The 18,854-nt window shown below is 40.3% G+C and overlaps 2 protein-coding genes across 3 annotated transcripts in view; both read left to right on the top strand.

The window, feature by feature from the left end:
- Positions 1–16,309, top strand: part of LOC139133444 (low-density lipoprotein receptor-related protein 4-like) — a 37,463-nt gene extending 21,154 nt beyond the window's left edge. Inside the window, exons 8-19 of the mRNA XM_070700042.1 lie at positions 1,775–1,928; positions 2,372–2,506; positions 3,597–3,711; positions 4,909–5,047; positions 5,474–5,578; positions 7,247–7,423; positions 8,974–9,225; positions 9,753–9,915; positions 10,190–10,317; positions 10,692–10,970; positions 11,758–12,232; positions 14,705–16,309. Coding sequence (XP_070556143.1) covers positions 1,775–1,928; positions 2,372–2,506; positions 3,597–3,711; positions 4,909–5,047; positions 5,474–5,578; positions 7,247–7,423; positions 8,974–9,225; positions 9,753–9,915; positions 10,190–10,317; positions 10,692–10,970; positions 11,758–12,232; positions 14,705–15,065 — 2,483 coding nt within the window. The 3' untranslated portion in view covers positions 15,066–16,309. The remainder of the gene's footprint in view (positions 1–1,774; positions 1,929–2,371; positions 2,507–3,596; positions 3,712–4,908; positions 5,048–5,473; positions 5,579–7,246; positions 7,424–8,973; positions 9,226–9,752; positions 9,916–10,189; positions 10,318–10,691; positions 10,971–11,757; positions 12,233–14,704) is intronic.
- A 2,010-nt stretch (positions 16,310–18,319) lies between these two features.
- The window catches only part of LOC139133445 (low-density lipoprotein receptor-related protein 4-like), a 56,067-nt gene continuing 55,532 nt past the window's right edge, over positions 18,320–18,854 (top strand). Inside the window, exon 1 of one of the 2 annotated variants that reach the window (XM_070700043.1) lies at positions 18,320–18,577. In XM_070700043.1, the coding sequence (XP_070556144.1) occupies positions 18,523–18,577 (55 nt within the window). In that variant the 5' untranslated portion in view covers positions 18,320–18,522. The remainder of the gene's footprint in view (positions 18,578–18,854) is intronic. The other variant, XM_070700044.1, reaches the window with a different exon arrangement.

The following is an 18,854-nucleotide window of genomic DNA, read 5'->3' on the forward strand; positions in this document are numbered from 1 at the left end:
CCAATTTCCATCGAAACCGCTCATCAAAATTTCATGAAACTTTCGAATCTTCCTAAACATACACTAAATTTAGTCATCAGATAGCGATCATCCAAAATTTTGCTGTCTTGAGGTCGAGATTTTCGAGCAAAATTCTTCTTTCAATTTCCGACGATGACAGCCTGTAAATATCGCAACAGCGAGGCTCTAATGCATTAGAAATATTATCTGACCTTTCCAACAAGGGGTCATACATTGAAATCGGCCCATACGTTTCAGTCGAATGTTCCATTTAGTATAAGGGTAGCAAAATCACTCTTTTCTGGCGATCCGCGCAATAGAACGAAACCAAATTTTCATGTTCTTGTAACTTTTTATTGGTTTTACTCTTTCGATCTTTTTCTTGACAAATGAAAGAGGAAGTTTATGACGATCAAACTGAGGTATCATGAGTGAAAAAAACATTTATTTAGGAGAAATATGCCCCCAAAGTTGAGACTTTTTACGTGAACTTCACTCGAACTAGATTGGAACTAATTTGGGAGAATTGGATCTTCATATTTTTCAAATTTATCAAAAGTGTTAGGTGTCCTATAGCTGAATGTTGCGATATTACAAATTTCTCATAAAAACAAGGGTGCAACTTAAAAAGAAAAGCAGATGAGATTACATTTGCAGATTAAATCGACATTACTTCACCATTCAATTATCCCAAATTAGTTCCAATCATGTTCTCGGTCGGCAGAACAATTTTTTGGGTGTTTGACATAGCTATATATAGTATAAATACTAATTTAGTATGTCTGATAAGTTACCGAACTGGTTTTAGTGTTTATTTACCAAGTTAGGATTGCAGTTGAACAGTCTCGAAGGACAGATTTGGATTAAGGCCAAACTAAATAAATTTTGCTGTTCCAATAACATGGTTTTCTAAAATAGGGTAGGTAGGGCGGCAGGAATTTTTCTTCAAAATATTTTTATTTTTAAATATGCATTTTTCAGGGCGGTCAAACACTGGCCACAACATTTCCAGAAAAATGTATCATACATATAAAAAGAAAAAAACACATAAAAGACATCCTCGTTCAAGCAAAAATCATGCCAAGTAACGAACGCGTGATTTTATGGGTTTTTATCTTTCTTTTTTACTTCCGTGTATACGTATACGCAGCTCTAAAAAGTTTTGGGTCGGCAGGTAAAAATAGGGTAGGTTTGGTCATCGGAACAGCACAATTTTTTTGGTTCGGCCTAATATGCTAATGGTGATTTGGAGACGTTGGGGCTATGGACGCTGTCTCCATGGTAAATTACAGCCAGAGTTATTGAAATAATTGATGAGCTATGGATGGATGCTCACCGAAGTGTTATCCGATTCAATTATTGCTCATACAATAGTAATATTTAATGACACAAGTAATTTTTGTAACTCTGGACTGATGTGTTATTTCATTACGCTTAAAGGGATACAGTCGTTGGAAGGCGCTAAAAGGTCGTATTGGACCCATACGGCCAATTTAAACAATGTAGCCAATGTACGATGGTGATTGATGAAAGTTGTCATAATCTACATCGTATAATTTATATGTTGCAGCTATGATGATGAGGTGCATCTAGATATCGTGCATGAAAAACATTGTTTGTAACACTCACAGGCGCAGTTCCGAGGCCGGTTTCCCTTTAACAAAACCATGACTGTAACCGAAATTTTTGATTTAATCACAATTATCCTCGACTCGTACTACACTAAACTGTGAAGTAAACACTATACAATTAATGAGTCTTGAATCTATTGCAGGAATCAGCGTCGACTGGCTAGCCAACAATCTTTATTGGACAGATTCGAACAGGAAAGCTATATATGTTTCCAAGTTGGACGGTTCCTTTAAAACGGTCCTGGTATCGGAAAACGTCGACATGCCTCACGGAATAGCAGTGTATCCGAGCGAACAGTAAGTTTTCTCAGCTGGCGATGGCAGAGAACGTTTTCCGCATGCAGTGACGCCACCGTATAGTAGCTTTGAGACCATCAACTTCGTTTTTTTTTCTATCCGGTACTAATTTATATCGAAACAATACATGTCGCCTTGACTGTCTGACTGACCGTGACTGGCTGGCTGACCGACTGCTACCATTTCATTCAGTCTTTTTGTTCTGCTCTGTCCATATTTACGATTTGTAAACTAAAAATTGAACATTCCAAGTATACAGCTCCTTAAAACGACGTATTTAATGACAATGATGTACACTCAGTGTTGAAAAATGAATATACAGTACGACCGTAATCACAATTTTTTTCAGTAAACTTTTACCTCATCGATTACACCTAAAATGCTCGTACATTGTATAAACCTTTAATCCATAATATGTCTCGTTGTTGTATATCAAAATACAGATCGTTGTTTTGGACCGACAAAGGATCATCTCCCCGCATAGAAAAATCAGCTCTTTCTGGACGGCAAAGATCTGTTTTCATCTCGTCGGAACTCCGGACGCCCAGCGCTCTGACCATTGATCATACAAACAACAGGTAGGTCGATGCCTCATGTTAGGCTTGATGTCATCGTCCCTATTTAATGGTAGAAGCCACACGCATGTAATTGGACAGTAAAATTATAAGATAAAATAGAAGGAGTGTTAAACTTTGTTTTCACCCCGTGCGTGTCGATCTTGAGTAGCTTATCACGTTCTCATAACATAACTTCAATAGTGAAAGTGCTCCTTGCCGCACCATGGTAGAAAACGCTATATTCGGACTCTGCAGTTGTGTAACAACGAATGTATCGCTGCCAGTAGTATACACACCCTAACATCTAGACCACTTGTCGGGTGTGGGACTCTTACATTGGTCACATAGAGGCCCCCAAAAGGGCTTAAAACGAGAGAGGGGCTGGGAGCCTACATTTACCACTGTTAGTGTCCCACACCTCAACAGTGGTTCAGATCTGAGGGTGGGTACGTACTACTGCCGCATATTGTACGACGAAATATTCAATCGTTGATGGGTGCTCCACAACCTCCCAATTGGCTTGGAAAGCAGTTTGAAGAGCACCTATGACCGAACCTGTCTGTGTACGTCATCTTACTGTTGGTCATACTTTACCAAGAGTGCATGTGAACATTTCTGTTGTGTTGTTTTGATGTATGCAGTATGAATCTTACGGGAAAAATAAATACAAATACAATAAACCTATGATTGTGAGGCAAACATTGAACAGTGTTTGGCCAAAAGGCTGGATTTTTGCATATCTGTGACGAAGGCAGCTGTTTAAGGCTTTTCTCAGAAGTTTACACAACGGTTCATATATCTTAAGTGAAACTACCCGTAAAACACCAGCAGTCTTTTACGGATAGTGTCTACTTGGGATGCACATCTAACTACTATCAATGCCCTTGTGAGCTTCCGTAACACTTCAAACAAATATGCGTACATCACTTGATCACGAAAGGTAGACTTAAAGACTTAAATGACGTTTGCAATTGCCCGTCAAATAGAGTTATCAAAATTCATCATATATGATTTGTAATTTAAAACTGGCAGTTGTTTTTCTTTCCGTCTCTTTTCTGCTTTTCTATCTTTCTCCTTTATTCTTTATCTTCACTATTTTCCCGTTCCCAAGACTATATTGGGTGGATGTTGGTATGAACAGAATAGAATCTATAGGCACAAATGGCGAACAGCGGAAGTTGATATCCCCGATCTTGGTCCAAGTGTTTGGTCTCACAATATTCCAGGTTGGTGGTGGTTGTCTGTTAGTCAAGTAGACAATCATACGATTCAGAAATTTACTCCAAAATCCCTGTTGTGCCAACGTTGTAAATGTAAATGTGACAATCAGTCGGTGCCAACATCACGCGTTATAGAGTTTAGCCAGCACAGCATTCAGCGATTCATTGCATTCCGCCCTACAGACATTTCAAAAGCAAGTTTCAGTTTTTCGCTTTACAATGTGTTATTTTGCCAACGCGGAATCTTTAAAACCCAAATGTCGCTGTCCTCACCCGTAGTTCTCCATCTGGTAAGGGGCGAACCTTAAAGTGCCATTAGCTGCAACATTTTTGTGTTTAATTTTCCATTCAAGGTGTTGGTCTCTTTTACTTATATTCCGTTCTCCAAATTATGCGTATGTATAGTGTTCAACTCTTTTGCACATCCTGTATGTCCAATTAATGTTATTGTTGAAAGCTGAATTTAAGTCCAAACCATAATTCATTTATCGACAATAACATTGCTTTTTGTACATATGAGTGAGAATTGTATACTTTGTTTTTGTCGTTTGACATACTTTAAGGTAGGATGCGCCTAGGGGACAAATATTCGGACGTTGAAATTTTTACAATCCTTTTCTGATCTACCCCTCAATTTCAGCTCGAAGCTCTAGGTCTTGAGTAAATAAAGTTTGAATCGTCTCATTTTCTTTATCTAAAATTCACGTTTTCCCCATGGAGTAAACACAAGGATGGCGGCCATCTTGAACTTATTGAATTGTCGGTCTATGTTAGAAAATTTGCTTTTCTGGTACAAAAATTTGACCGTCGACAGACGATTTTCTTTTTATTTTGAAAGAGAGCTGTTGAAAGTTTCTTTGAGGAAAGTTTGAGCAGTAGTGTAAGTCTTTCACTTTCGAGGCGCATACTAATTTAAGGAGACGAAGAGGAAAGTGTTTCTTTTACAGAAAGAAAAATATGAAAATCATCAAAAGTTACTGTACTCATTCATGTAAAACCGTCGGATACGGTTTCCTCTGTCGCCAACAATAGTAGTTTCACGGGATAGTTATAGTAAATTGTTAGGGTGATACAAAGTCTGTATTGATTCAGTGTAAACGTCTTTTGAAATACTGGCCCGGTAAGATTACATTTGAATGACTCGACAAATTAGTACGTTTACGTAAAACAGTTACCTCATTTTCGGTTGAATTGTTCATGCAGGATCATGTGTATTGGTCAGAGGCGGACTATCTCAATGATTTCAGCCACGTTGCTGGTAAGCAGGTGGCACGAAGGAGGCTGGATAGTTCTCCGGGAGCAGTGCTGGCTTTCGACAAATCCAAGCAGACCTTGGCACCAGGTATAGTACGACTTGACAAACTCAACAAAAAGATCAGTGAAAGCGTGTTTATTTGTCTGTTAGTTTTTGCTCGAATGCAATTATTCGCAGGTACTATCTTTTTGCAAGGAAATATTGTGAGATAAGCCATCGACGGGTTGTACTTTTGGTGCCAGTTTGGTGTCATGGAGACGGGTTAGTGACAAAGCCGTTCATTGGTGGCTTGAATGTTAGTTACAAAGCCGTTCATTGGTGGCTTGAATAGTACATACATGGACGAAAGGAGTGTACATAATGCCTTTTAGATATTTTTTCGAGCATGTGTGTGATATGTATTTGCAATATCAATATGCTAGAAACTGTCACCAAATGAGAAATGATAGGTTAGCATCCACTGTCATCACCTGGCTTTCGTAACCAATGTAACGATACTTTTGTCTTGACTAGGACCCTGTGACATACGCAACGGTGGATGTGATGAGATTTGTGCACCCACTACCTCCGGCGCCGAGTGCCTGTGCAGCCGAGCAGAAAATTCATCTTGTAGCGCTGGTTAGTGGCGGGTATTTTCCTTAACGTAGCATGCGCCTCGGGGACAGATATTCAGATATCACTTTAACAGTTCTTTTCTGATCTACTACTTGTGGGGTTCATTTTAAAGCTCTTGATGTAATGAAACTTTTCACCTTCTTAGTTTTTCGAAAATCGAAAATTTTATTTTTCTCTACAGAGTTAACATAGGGATGGCAGCCATTTTAATTTCAAATATCGGTAAATCTTGGGTTATTTGTTTCTCTGGTACCAAAATTTGCACGGTGACAACCGATTTTTGTTCTTGACTTTGAAAGAAAATGGTTTAAATATTTCTTGAGGAAAGTTTCAGCAAAAGTTTAAGTCCTACACTTTCGAGGCGCATACTACGTTTAAGTTCCCTTAGCTGTAACTATGTGGTACCCATTGATTTTGTTCGGCGCGTATAGGATGTTTTTTTTCTGTTCTGCTCCCAAGCCATGTCAGAATGCCCATAGTAATTGGCCAACACTGCCTGTATGCATGTAATATTCAATATTTTTTTACTTTTAACAACAGAGCTTTAGTTAGAACTATAATTAATGTGTAAATGCAGTACACAGTAAAATGAGACATAGTCAAGAGAAAAAGTATGACGGCTCAGTATCATGGAATGATATAGAACAATGGAATTGATCAACAAAATACACGTGCGACAGGAACATAGGCCAAAAGATTGAAAAGGTTGATTTAATGAAAACACGCGCAGTTTCAACGAGTCGTGATACCGTCACGGTAAGAAAGAAAAGTCGAGAGGTTTACATGTTACTTAGACGTCGTAACGAGAGTCAAATGATACGGAAGACACCCCTCCAGGCGGCGTGTTTTAGCCTACTAATAGTGAAGTCATAACGTAATAATCAATAAACAAATATGTAATATGTAATATGTAAGATGATAATAAACAAATAAGGAGTGAGACGAGGAATTGTCAGGTTGTGGAAAAAACACCAAGAACCAACTCCCAGTACCTTTTAACACGATTGACACTAATTCGGGATGATTAGATTTTCATATTTTTCAAATTTCTCAAAAGTGTTAGGTGCCGTATAGCTGAATGTTGCAATATTGCAAATTACTCATCGCATCAAAGCAAGTGTGATATTTAAAACTTAAAGCTGATGAGCTTACATTTGTAGATCCAATTATCCCAGATTAGTTCCAGTCGTGTTTTTAGCATATGATACGTGGCGAACTCCCGAATCGATACGTCATTAGGTACGTCTAACCCTATACGTATCTGCTACCTGTCCACCATTGTCGTTAGCTGAGCCTTTCTGGCTAAGTAACAATGCCATCTTTGCCATAAGAGCCCTGAAGTTTTATCAGTTGAAAGGAAACAGTCGTCGAAACTGCTCTAAAAGGTCGTATGGGACCCATACGACCAATGTAAACACTGTATCCAAGGTACGATGGTGATTTATGAAAGTTAAAACATGTCTGTCATAATCTACATCGTATAATTTAAATGTTGCAGCTATGATGATGAGGTGCATCAAGATGTCGAGCACGAAATACGTTGTTTGTAAACGAGAAACTCGCACAGGCGCAGTTCACTCGGACGACTGTTTCCTTTTAAGGCCACATGTTCCAGTACTCCGCTAAGTGATTCACGTATACTTCATTTGTGTATCTGTCTGTTCACTGCAGTTATCCGGTGCCCTAGGATATTCTTTTCTGGCGAAATGACCGAAGACTGCGTCAACACTCCCGGAAACACTTGCCAGTTCCAGTGTGATCAGTATTTCAGAGCAACCACTGCTTCCGGTCCGGTGTGTCAAGGGACCGGCGCATGGGACTTGGACATGGATTCGTTATGCGTATTGAGTAAGTGGAATTGTCACTTTCTTGATATTTTGCCGTGGGTTATTAACACATGCGTATGATAGACGAAACTATGTGTTTTTATTGGGATCTGTAAGCTCAGTGCGATTATCGTACGCCAAGTCGCACTATATTTTTTCACTATGGAAACTGCTCATCGTCAGGGGTAGGCGACTTAAGCTGCACCATTTCATATAGTGTAAAAAACGGCAAATGAACTTGTAATGCCAGAGTCGCATTTGAAAATGTGCCAAAGAATATTTCAATCGTATTTTTTTATGTTCCATACGGTAACTTTCACAACCCTGATAAACAGTTTCCGCCTTTAGCCGTACGGCAGAAGGGCCAGGCAATGAGGTCCGGTCACTCCGCCGCACGACTTCGGGTTCCAGATTACTTATAAGGGCCATAAACATAATTGTGCACCTTCAAGCTAATGCAATCACATTATATTTGAATCATGCCAAAGTGCTAAAGTCTAATTAAGGTACCGTTCAGTTTTACGGCCGGGGGGGGGGCGGCAAAATCCAGGGGGGGGGGGGTCATCATAATTTTGGAATCCGCAAAGGGGGGGGGGTCATCGCTTTTTCACTGGTAGGAAAGGGGGGGTCACCACATTTTCAAAAACATAATACCAACAATAAAGTTCACTTTATGCCATGGCCATGATCGACCCTCTTTACCAGTGGGCCGCCGAAAGCGGTCCACTACAATAAATTGACTTTATGTAATACCCCACGGCAATCTTACCGTAAAATTCCCAATTGAAGCCGCGGCTTGCATTAGAAACATTTTTGAGGGACCCCTGGGATCACGCACTGAATAATGGTAAGGGCCGCACGCCTTCAGCGGCCCTGTCCAGTAAAGTCAGATTTATGCAATAGCCATGATCGACCCTCTTTACCGGCGTGCCACCTTTGGTGGCCCACTAGAATAAAGTTGACTTTACGTAATGGCCATGACCCTCTTAACCGGAGGGCTGCCTTTGGCGAACCACTCCAATAAAGTTTACTTTATACAATGTCCATGGACATGAGTTGTCTATGGAAATGAAGTTAAAAATTGCCTTACAGTCGTCCTAATTAACAGACGTTTCAATGGATGTGGCTGAGAAGTTTGTGCACTGGCATCGAATAAAGTGCGCCGCGTACCGGAGTTCAAATCCAAACCATGCGGTAAATTTGACATATGGGTTTTGGTTATTTTTCGAGGGGGGGGGGGGGGGTCATCAATTTTTTTCGTCTGACAAAGGGGGGGTCATCTTTTTTCACAAAAAATGCAGGGGGGGTCTATATTTTTTTGAACACCGGCGACAAGATTTTGCCGGCCCCCCCCCCCCAGGCCGTAAAAACTGAACGCTCCCTAATTTGACTGTTTCTGCCAAATCATGAAAGAGTAGCGACCATTTGTGCAAAATTGTCATTTTGGTGAACGTGGTCAACAAACACAAACATCTAGATGATAGTTAACTTCTCAAATGTTAAATACACAGAATATTTCCAGTTATTTTTCAGCATAAAATTGACTTCTATACATGATCTATTTGCACCTAGACGTCACGTACGATCACTTCTTGTTAGTGGCCGACGCGCTAGGGGGCGACGGCAAAATCTTCTACATCAATCTCCTCTCTCCGACTTTTGAATACGTACCTCTCCCGCTGACCGATGTTTCCAACCCGGTCGGCTTGGATTATGACCCTGTGGAGAGCAAGGTTTACTGGACCGACACGATCTTGAAAAGCATCAACAGAGCCTCGCTCGACGGCAGTGATCGCGAGGTCATTGCATCCACGAATGTACAAGGTAAGGATGGTCAACATACGTCTGCTCTGAGTGAAAGCGGGATAATTTGGCTACGTTCAAACGTCACACTGCGAAAGGTGCAGTCTAGTAATAAATGCTCAAATTGACAAAATTCCTCCTCCTCCCCTCTCCCTCCCTCCTTCCTCTCTCTCTCTCTCTCTCTCTCTCTCTCTCTCTCTCTCTCTCTCTCTCTCTCTCTCTCTCTCTCTCTCTCTCTCTGTCATATAAACACCTCTCTTACGTAGATATAGACGTACATGTAAGTAAACCAATCCAAATAGCCGAACCGTCGAACGGACGGACGAACAGACAGACAGAAACTATTAGACAGCTTACATATTCGTATTTTCAGCTTAATTTTATCGTTCTAGATATTATCTGTTTCACTTCGAGCTCTATGCAATGATGACGCTCAGAGACTCATCTTCGTCAGTCTTTTGTAATTATTTACCAGTTTTCTATCCTACTTTTTGAGAAGTATTGCTTGTGCGGGAAAAAGTCAGTTTCGGTACCCTTTTTCATTGCAGTTGCAGACGGCATTGCAATTGATGTCGAGGGGAGGAAGCTTTATTGGACAGACACCGGAATCGATCAGATCACAAGAGCCGATCTTGACGGAAGTAATCGTCAGCCCATAGTGTTCACCGACCTGCAAGAACCAAGAGCAATTACGCTCGATAATCCAAACAGGTTCTAGTATATTTTATCCCTTGCAATCCCCGACTTCCGTTTGAACTGACTTTCGTTCTGAAATATCTCTGTGTTCCATAATCGAACAAGAAGCGACTGATTATGAAAAGTGTATAATTTCTTGACAAATTTACAGAAATTCACACAGGAAATCGTTCTACTAAATTGCGTTCGATCAGCGGCCGTTGAAGGGTGGCAGGGCCGATGTTGTAGCCGATAACATACTCACGTGCAAATAACCGGAACACAATATATAGGTATTTTCCTTCTACAGCCGGATTTTCTGGAGCGACTGGGGAGCGACACCGAAAATCGAACGGGCCAATCAGGATGGTAGCGGACGAGCAGTCGTTGTTTCTACCGATTTAGGGTGGCCAAACGGACTTGCACTTGATAGCGATGGTACTGTGTCAAGCTATGAGTTAGCTATTTTAGTCTCTGATATTGGAAATTATTCGTTCTGTTTTGTCAGTCTTTTATGCCACGTTCACATAATCGATCGCCATCACTGTTTTGAAAGCACGGTGAATAACACTTGATATGAAGTCTGAATGAACAAACTGTTCATTACGTTGCAAAGCAAAGCATACATAGAAAGGACGTGCGCAGTGGCAGATATAGAAGCCCAGTAGAAACTAGCCAAAAGTTCAAAATTCATAGCGATGCTTGCATATATTTGACTTTTCGTCACCATGTTTTAATCGTCCAGAGTATTGTTCTCTAAATATACTGTTCATGGACATCCTCTGTCATGCTTTTGCGCATGTGTGTTTCAGGTCAGAAACTCTTCTGGTGCGATGCACGGACAGATCGCATCGAATACATCAACTTGGTAACGAATGATCGTCAGGTGCTTATAACGCTTGCCGGTCCAAATGCCCACCCATTTGGTTTAACGTTGACCGATGAGTACATCTACTGGACGGAGTGGAACAAGAGACAGGTGCAGCGGGCCGATAAAACCACGGGATACAATGTTGTCAGTGTCGGTTACCCGATACTGCAAAAAGCGCACGATATTCATGTATTCGCGGCGGCCGTGCCCAAAACTACAGGTGCGTGAAAGTGTTGCAAATGGGGGGGGGGGTCAGATTTAGATCGGTTTACGTCATTTTTGCGACAGACTTTAACCATGTATATAGCCGAAGGACAGACCCAGATTGGTATATCTCATTTTAATAAACTTTTTCATTGCTATCATATTTTCCGATAGTGGTATAACGTGCCACAGGGACATATATTATTGAGAGGAGGGGGTCATTTTGAATTTTATGCACTAAATAAAGTTTTCAGAGGTTTATTATTGTTAAATTCGAAACTTATATTTTGCCTCATGGAGAACTGGTAACACACGAATGGCCTCCATTTTGATTTTCAAACGTACAGGGAAGTATTGAGTAATTATTTTTGTTTCCCCAGTACCAACTTTGCGCCGTGACCACTGATTTTTATCATTGATTTTGAAAGGGGAGTTTGCCCTACGATTTTCAGTCTCGTGCGACTTTAACCCTTTAATTTCAGATATCCTTTAGAGAATATATTGTACGATAGAAAGAAAGTCAAAAGAATGGGAAAGTGGACCGACCTAATTTTCTAGCTATCCATCCATCCAATACCTAAAAGGATGTACGTAACACGTTATGTACTCGTTTTGCCCCGGTGTTCTTATGGTGAATCGAACATCGAACACGATGGCGACTTGTTGTCGGAATGAATAAATAGCATAGTTTCTTGTTAATACGCGGTGTCGTACATGTACATATCGTGTAGATGGATTAAAATTGGCAGATTTTAATAACTGGACGTATTTCATCATGACTATTTATTTGCCTTTGATAACAGAGCCACCTCAAGACGCGTCCACCACCACGAGGACTTCATCGACATCGTTGTCGACGTCATCGGGGCCACCAACGCCGTCCACGGTGAGAACAACCGAACCGACAACGATGATTACAACAACAACAGAGATATCGACGACAACAACAGCCCCTGCACCAACAACATCAACACCAACACTGGCGACGACATCAGGAGAGTCAAGCCCACCTGGAACTCCCTCCACGACGATAACAGTAACAGATTCCAAGTCGGGAACAGCGACGCCAGCGGCCGCGGAAGAAGATGCAACAACGTCCGAAGAGGTATTACCATCAACGCTTGGAAGACAAACCTCATCGACTGCCAAGTCTGCCGCGGCAAATAAGAATAATGTCGACACAGGGTCGTCAGAATCGTCTGATTTACCGTTGATAGGAGCGGCTATTGGCATTGCTGTTTTGATAATAGCTATAATCTTTGTGCTACTATATTGCAGGTAAGTGCGCTCTCTTGTCTTTCCAAAGTACGGCAGTCACCGTGTCTTTGTTGTTGTTGTTGATCCAAACGGAGTCTAACACATACACTTCATTCAATTTTAAGGTAGAATGTGTCTCGGTGACAGATACCTGGACTTTGAAGAAAAAACAGTTTTCACCGTCTCAGAGTTGTTAAAATCTGAAAATTATTTATTTATTCAATTAATTATATCATGGATGATCGTTTAGAAACAAACGCGGCTTCACAGTGTCTCAGGTATCAAAAAGTAGTGAAATAGGACCTTCACAGTCTCGTCAATTTTTCTTGCAAACTATCTGCCTCTGTAGTACTAATCTACACGAAACAGAATTCAGAAATTAACCGTGAGTAAACAATAAGTGATGTACGTTAAGGTAGTATGCGCCTCGAAAGCGAAAGACTTAAACTTTCGCTCAAATTTTCCTGAATGAAGCTTTCAACCGTTCTCTTGCCAAATCAAGAATAACAATCAGGGGTCACGGTGCAAGGTTTGGAACTAGCGAAACAAATTACCCAACATTTTGCGATATTTGTAATTCAAAATGGCTGCCATCCCTGTGTTAACTCTATGGAGAAAAATAAATTTTCGATTTTCGAAAAACTAAGCAGTTAAAAGTTTTTGTTTCTCCAATAGCTTTAAAATGAGCCCCACAAGTGGTAGATCGGAAAAGAATTGTAGAATTTTGAGAGTCCGACTATCTGTCGCCGAGGCGCGTTCTACCTTAAATAAAAGACTGGCGACATACCGGAACGTATGGCGGTCATGATAAAGTCTATCTCGGTAACGCCTTAGTCTCCTGGAATAGACTGTTGACCCCTTGAAAAGGATAATACACGGATACAGGAAAAGTTCGTAGTTTTAACGTATTCATTGTGCGCATGCATTCAGTCAAACCGACAACAAGTTTCCTGTCACAGTATGACGTTGTTGAAAAGCACTCTGTCAGCATTGCTGTGTGTTAGAGTACATACAGAGATGTACAACCAACTGTCATGTAAACGCACCCCTACCAAAAATGCCGATGTCAATGTTATAAAAAGAATTATTGGTTTATCAGTCTGATGTTTGGTCGACAGCAGGGGATTACTCGTAACTTCGCTCTTTCTCGAGTGTCGCAGTCGCTTTGTCTGGTACCCGGACACATTTCCACCGCTGGTTGCGCTGCTAATGAAAATAGGGTCATGTATGGGGCTATTGTGAGCATGGATATCATTGGTCAATAGTGCGAGTGCAGTGATCGCGTTGAATTTATTTCCAACTTGGAGCTACCTTCGAATTTAGATTTCGTATGTCCAAGGAGTCATTTGGCCTCAATAGTTTCCCGAACCAAGCATCCTATGTCGACATTGAATCATGAAAAACGAAAAATCGTTTATTTTTGAGTCATTGCCGCACATGCCAAAGACCACCAAGATCAGCATGTCACGTTTGAGAAAAAAATCACAGGCGATAATTGTCATTTTACCACTAAATACCATCATAGAAGAACAGAGTCGGAGACTGAAAAGTGAAGCCGTGCAAACAACTTCAACGTTTGATGTTTCTAATTTCCGAGCTTGCCACTGTAACAGTAAGATGTGCTGATCACATATCTTGTCAGGTGACTGTGCTCATTAATATGGAGTCAATTTCTGACTGAAACATTAGCCCATACCTGACCCTATTTTCATCAGCAGCATAGCCAGCGGGAGAAATGAGTCAGAAAACCAGACCATATAGAGAATAAGGTGCAAGCGACACAGCTCTGCTAGCAATGAATTGGAGTATTCTTTACAAGCTTCAAGCACTGAGGTAAAAACCTCCATGCTTAAAATGTATCAGTGCATAGCCCTCACTATCTCTGATAGTGTTTTACATGAAATGGGCCAGGGTACTATTATACTTCCCCGCCCAATACGCTTCTCTTACATTCTCTTTCGTATTTTCATTTTTATTTTATCGGATGCAAACTCTTGCATTGATTTTCCATCTTCATGTGAAGGTTCACCTTTCGAAAGAAAATTGAGGAAATGTTACAACTTATTAGCGCCAGTGGAGTGCCCTTTGTGTTCCCTTTATCAAGGTATTGCTACCGAACACCAACGTGGAAGATTAATAATATAATATTAGGACTGAACAACCAGTTCATACTTCATAAGGCTTTTCTCGAGGGTCTACTTCCATCTTTTACCGCACCGTTGTTAGTCCTGTGAATATTTTCTATTGAAAATGATTTATTATCGATTCATATCATGGAATTGCAAGCAAAAATAAAGAGACCCGATCTTCATATTTTGTCAATTTGAACTGGGTTAAAATTTCATCTACAAAAAAGTGATTGACAACCTCAACACAATATTGTTACGTAGATAATTTTCGTGAATTTGAGTTCGACGTTGTAAAATCTCTCTCTCTCTCTCTCTCTCTCTCTCTCTCTCTCTCATGTTCCTTGTGCTCATCTTCCTCCGATAGACGATATCACAAAGCATGTTTTGCGGGATCTTCAAACAGTCACACGTACTGGGACCCAAATCAGGGAACCACCAGCAAAGAGAAGTTGACCATGAAGTACTATCCAGACACGGACACCATGGACTTTGGCTACCTCCTTCCCAAAGACGCTTCAAACCAATACGACACAAACACCGGGGACAACGGCCGTCCATCGGCTCCACCGGCTCCCAAGCAGCCCAGCCAACCTGCGTCGCCGGGACCGGAAGCGGTGTACTCGACAATCGATGCAGAACTGTCACTGCCCGAGCAGAAAGCAGGCAACCAACCGGGAAGTGACTGGCGACAAACAGACTCTTATGTACCAATGCGACCTCTTTAGAAGGGCAAAAAATAGGAATTGCAAGCTGCACTGAGTCACACCACTCCACAAATCTTGGTTTCTCGGACAGTTCTCAAAGCGATAGGTCCTTATCCGGATCCGTTGACTTTCACTTTGAACCTCGTTCATTATGGAATGGGATTTGCCGAATATACGTTTATGTGTCACTGGATAGTAAAAGCTTTTCTTAAAAGATTTAAAAAACTTATTTTTAGTAATGATTAAACCGGAAAAGTAGTTTTCTTCTTTTGGACATGTTCGATTATCGGGCGAGTTCACCTTAAATTGGCATTTATATTTTACCTAGCACAGAAAAAGGTCATTTTCAAATACGAACTTTTACATTCCTTTAGAGAATGTCACTAATATGCAAATCTCTATTTTCAGCGACCTAGGTTTTATTTTACTAATTTGCTGTATTAAGGCTTGCCATCGTGTTAGAAAGGACAGGCAGGAGACTCGATATGTGAGATCCATCATGATCGAAGTGAGGAGACGAGCGCCCTCTAGCGACGGACTTTCTAGTTTAGGAGAGAGTGTAGGCATCAAGCCGGAGATGCATTAAAGGGAATTATCGCACACATATAGACGTTCCCGATTCGTCAGTACTTGTGCTTTTCTGTCGTAACTGGAGGATATTTGTACCCCATCGATAAATTATGTTATTGAAGATTTCATATGTTACTGTTGTGTGGTCCAATTACTACGATTTAATCTCATTGAGGGCACAAATTGAACGTCACTGATCGATCATACATGATAAACCTGGAACTTCTTTCAACTACGCAAATGACCTTAATGTATAGAAAGTGCCTTCTTAGCGTATTCGCATAAAACGAGTGAGGATCTCACTTTGACGCGAACTGACCTTCAAAGGTAATTTCATGGTCACGTGATTAAAGGTGATAGAAATCTCATAAGTTTACGGTTGACCTATTCCTCTCTATAACGAATATTTTTTTGTGCCAAAATAGTAATTCAATGCTGTAAAATTTGCAACTGTGAAAATATTCCAAGAAAAGTCGAAATTTAAATTTTTACTCAGTAACAATTAATCCAAGAGTTCCGTCCTTGCGACAAAAAAATAGGTTGAATACCTAGATTATGAATACTGTTGTAGTATTATTTCCTCATAATTTTCATGCATTAAAAATCTGTATAAGGTTTTAATTTACCATTTCCCCTTCTTAGTCAACACAGTTTTATTACTGTTTTTACACCGGCAATCGTATAAATAAAGTGTTTTTCGTAGCGAAAGAGATGCTTTCGTACTATCTGTGCACGGCTGTTTTGCAGAGAGTAACACTGAAAGTGAAGAGAGCACAAGAGAAGTCCTTTGTTGGGTTAGAATTGGACTCTGCTGACTATGATTATCGTCCGACTCAAAATGAAAAACATTGTGTAGCAACTTTGACAACAAACAGACATCTAGGCTGATAAAACAGCTCACATGGTAAAAGTGAAAGACAGCAACGTTTGCTCAAACTTTTCTCAAGAAGTCTTTCTACATTCTCTTTCAAAATCGAAAATGAAAATAGGTGGTCACCGGGCAAATTTGCTACAGGAGAACAAATTACCCTAGACTCGATGTTTGAAATTCAAAATGGCCGCCATCCCTGGAGGAAAATACATTTCGATTTTGGAAAAATGAAGACGCCAAGTTGTAGGTAAGAAGAGATTTGTAACAGTTTGAGAGTCCAAATGTCTGCCCCGAGGCGCATTTTACATTCAGTTTAAAATATTTCAATTTTCGCCAGAACACTGGTTTTAGGAAGGCTGAGGTCACTGTTGAGGTGAAAAATACTGTTTACTTCTTCTTAAGGTTGAACACGCCTCGGGGAAAGATATTCGGACTGTCAAATTGTACGACATCTTTCTGATCTATACCACTTTTGTGTGCTCATTTTAAAGCTCTTTGAGATAGAAAATATTTCACCGCCTTAGTTTTCCGAAAGTCCAAAATTTGGTTTTGTTTTGCCATAGACTTAACGAAGGGATGAAGGCTATTTTTGAATTTCAAATATCGCAAAATGTTGGGTATTACCCTAGTTCCAAACTTCACGAGGTGACCACCGATTTTTATTTGTGATTTGGTAAGAGAAAGGTTGAAGGTTTCACCGAGTTTTAGCAAAGAGTTAGTCCTTCACTGCCGAAGCTCAAACTACCTTACCCCTGAGAATTAAAAATAAAAAAATGTCGCCATGTTAAATTCATGTCATTCCACCGAAACCTAAACCCCCGGTGATCATGGTTATTGAGCTATTTATCTGTCAAGTGACCTTGTCCACGGAACGTTTTTCCAAACAATGAACCAGGCGGCAGCCAACGGAAAAATCATTCGAAGTAAAATGTAATAATATTTGAGTGGCAAGTCACCAGAACGTTTTTTTGCATCACCAAGATGAAGGGGCCAACGTTCCTCTTATTCATCAGATATCTATCATTTGCTGAAGAAATTGACGATACAGCTGTGTAGGACATTGATGGCCAATGTTCATTTGGCAGTTTGAGCAGTCAAAACGGACACTTCTGAATTTCCACAGTGAATTTGAGCAGGTAATGCTTTTGATGTTCTAACATAAAAATCACGTGAAGTGTTGCCTATATTTTCCCTGAAGAAAAATGTACACCTCTATAAACGGTGGTAGTCTCCAGCCCAAGCTCTTGCTTGTAATTGACCTTCAGTGGACACGAGTGTTGCCATTGTGGCGCGGGGTCCCATGTTATCATTATTGTGGCCCCGTGTGCTTTTCGTGAGGAATCTTGTCACAGATACAGTTTTGTTCCTCGATACCTGGTGAGTCCAAAATATACTTGTTGGGGGTTTCCGACTTTTTCAAGGTCATATTAAACGTCATTTGTTTACCTACCAATTTAATTAATTCAGCATAGTAGTATCTAAAAACTGATACGTATCTTCGACAAAAGTAAATATAAATTTTAAGGACAGTTTGATCTTTGAAAAAAACATTTATATGGACCATTTCGGCGTGTTTACTATATATATATATATATTATATATATATATATATATATATATATATATATATATATATATATATATATAGTAATAAAATATTACTGCTTCTCATTATTCATGTTAGCAGCCATGCCAGTGGCAATTGAAAGTCAAACTTTCACTCGTGCTGGATTTTTCGCCTGTGTCCCACATCAGGAGGCAATGGGGAATGGGTCAAACGATGAAGACTCCTCAGTACAATCTACATAAATCGCACATAAAACACTGATGACGTAAAATTACGTAGGGCATGACGCGTTGTGATGTCTTGATTGGATCGAGCATACATGACTCTATTCAGAGCGAGTAGGTTAGGTCTGTAACAAGTCGACCACATTCTGTACGGATATCACACGGGAAAATTTGCTTTGCGGTCGAGTCGACGACATCCGAGTGAACACTTTCGGGATAAGAATCGTAGTGATTGAAACTTTAAGAATGAGGACGCAGTGGCAAGGTTTTGTCATCCTTCTGTTGATGCTGGAGTTTCATGGTGAGTCGAATGATTTTTAATCACTTTTCAAAATCGCTTAAACTCTTTTGTGTATATTCAGTTAGCTTGAAAACATCTTTCTTATATCAATCATAAAATCGAATTCAAAATAGAAGTTTAAAATTGAGAGTATTCAGAATAGTGAAATACAAAGTAAAAAGTTTGGCATGAATTTGACACCCTGGGCAATCAAATTCATGACTTCACCTCCTGCCATTGTTGTCCCGAAGCCCTCACATTTATTCTCACCGTGTCGACGTCGTAACTCGCTCCTATG

This window comes from Ptychodera flava, chromosome 5 (assembly GCF_041260155.1).
Source record: "Ptychodera flava strain L36383 chromosome 5, AS_Pfla_20210202, whole genome shotgun sequence".
NCBI lineage: Eukaryota > Metazoa > Hemichordata > Enteropneusta > Ptychoderidae > Ptychodera > Ptychodera flava.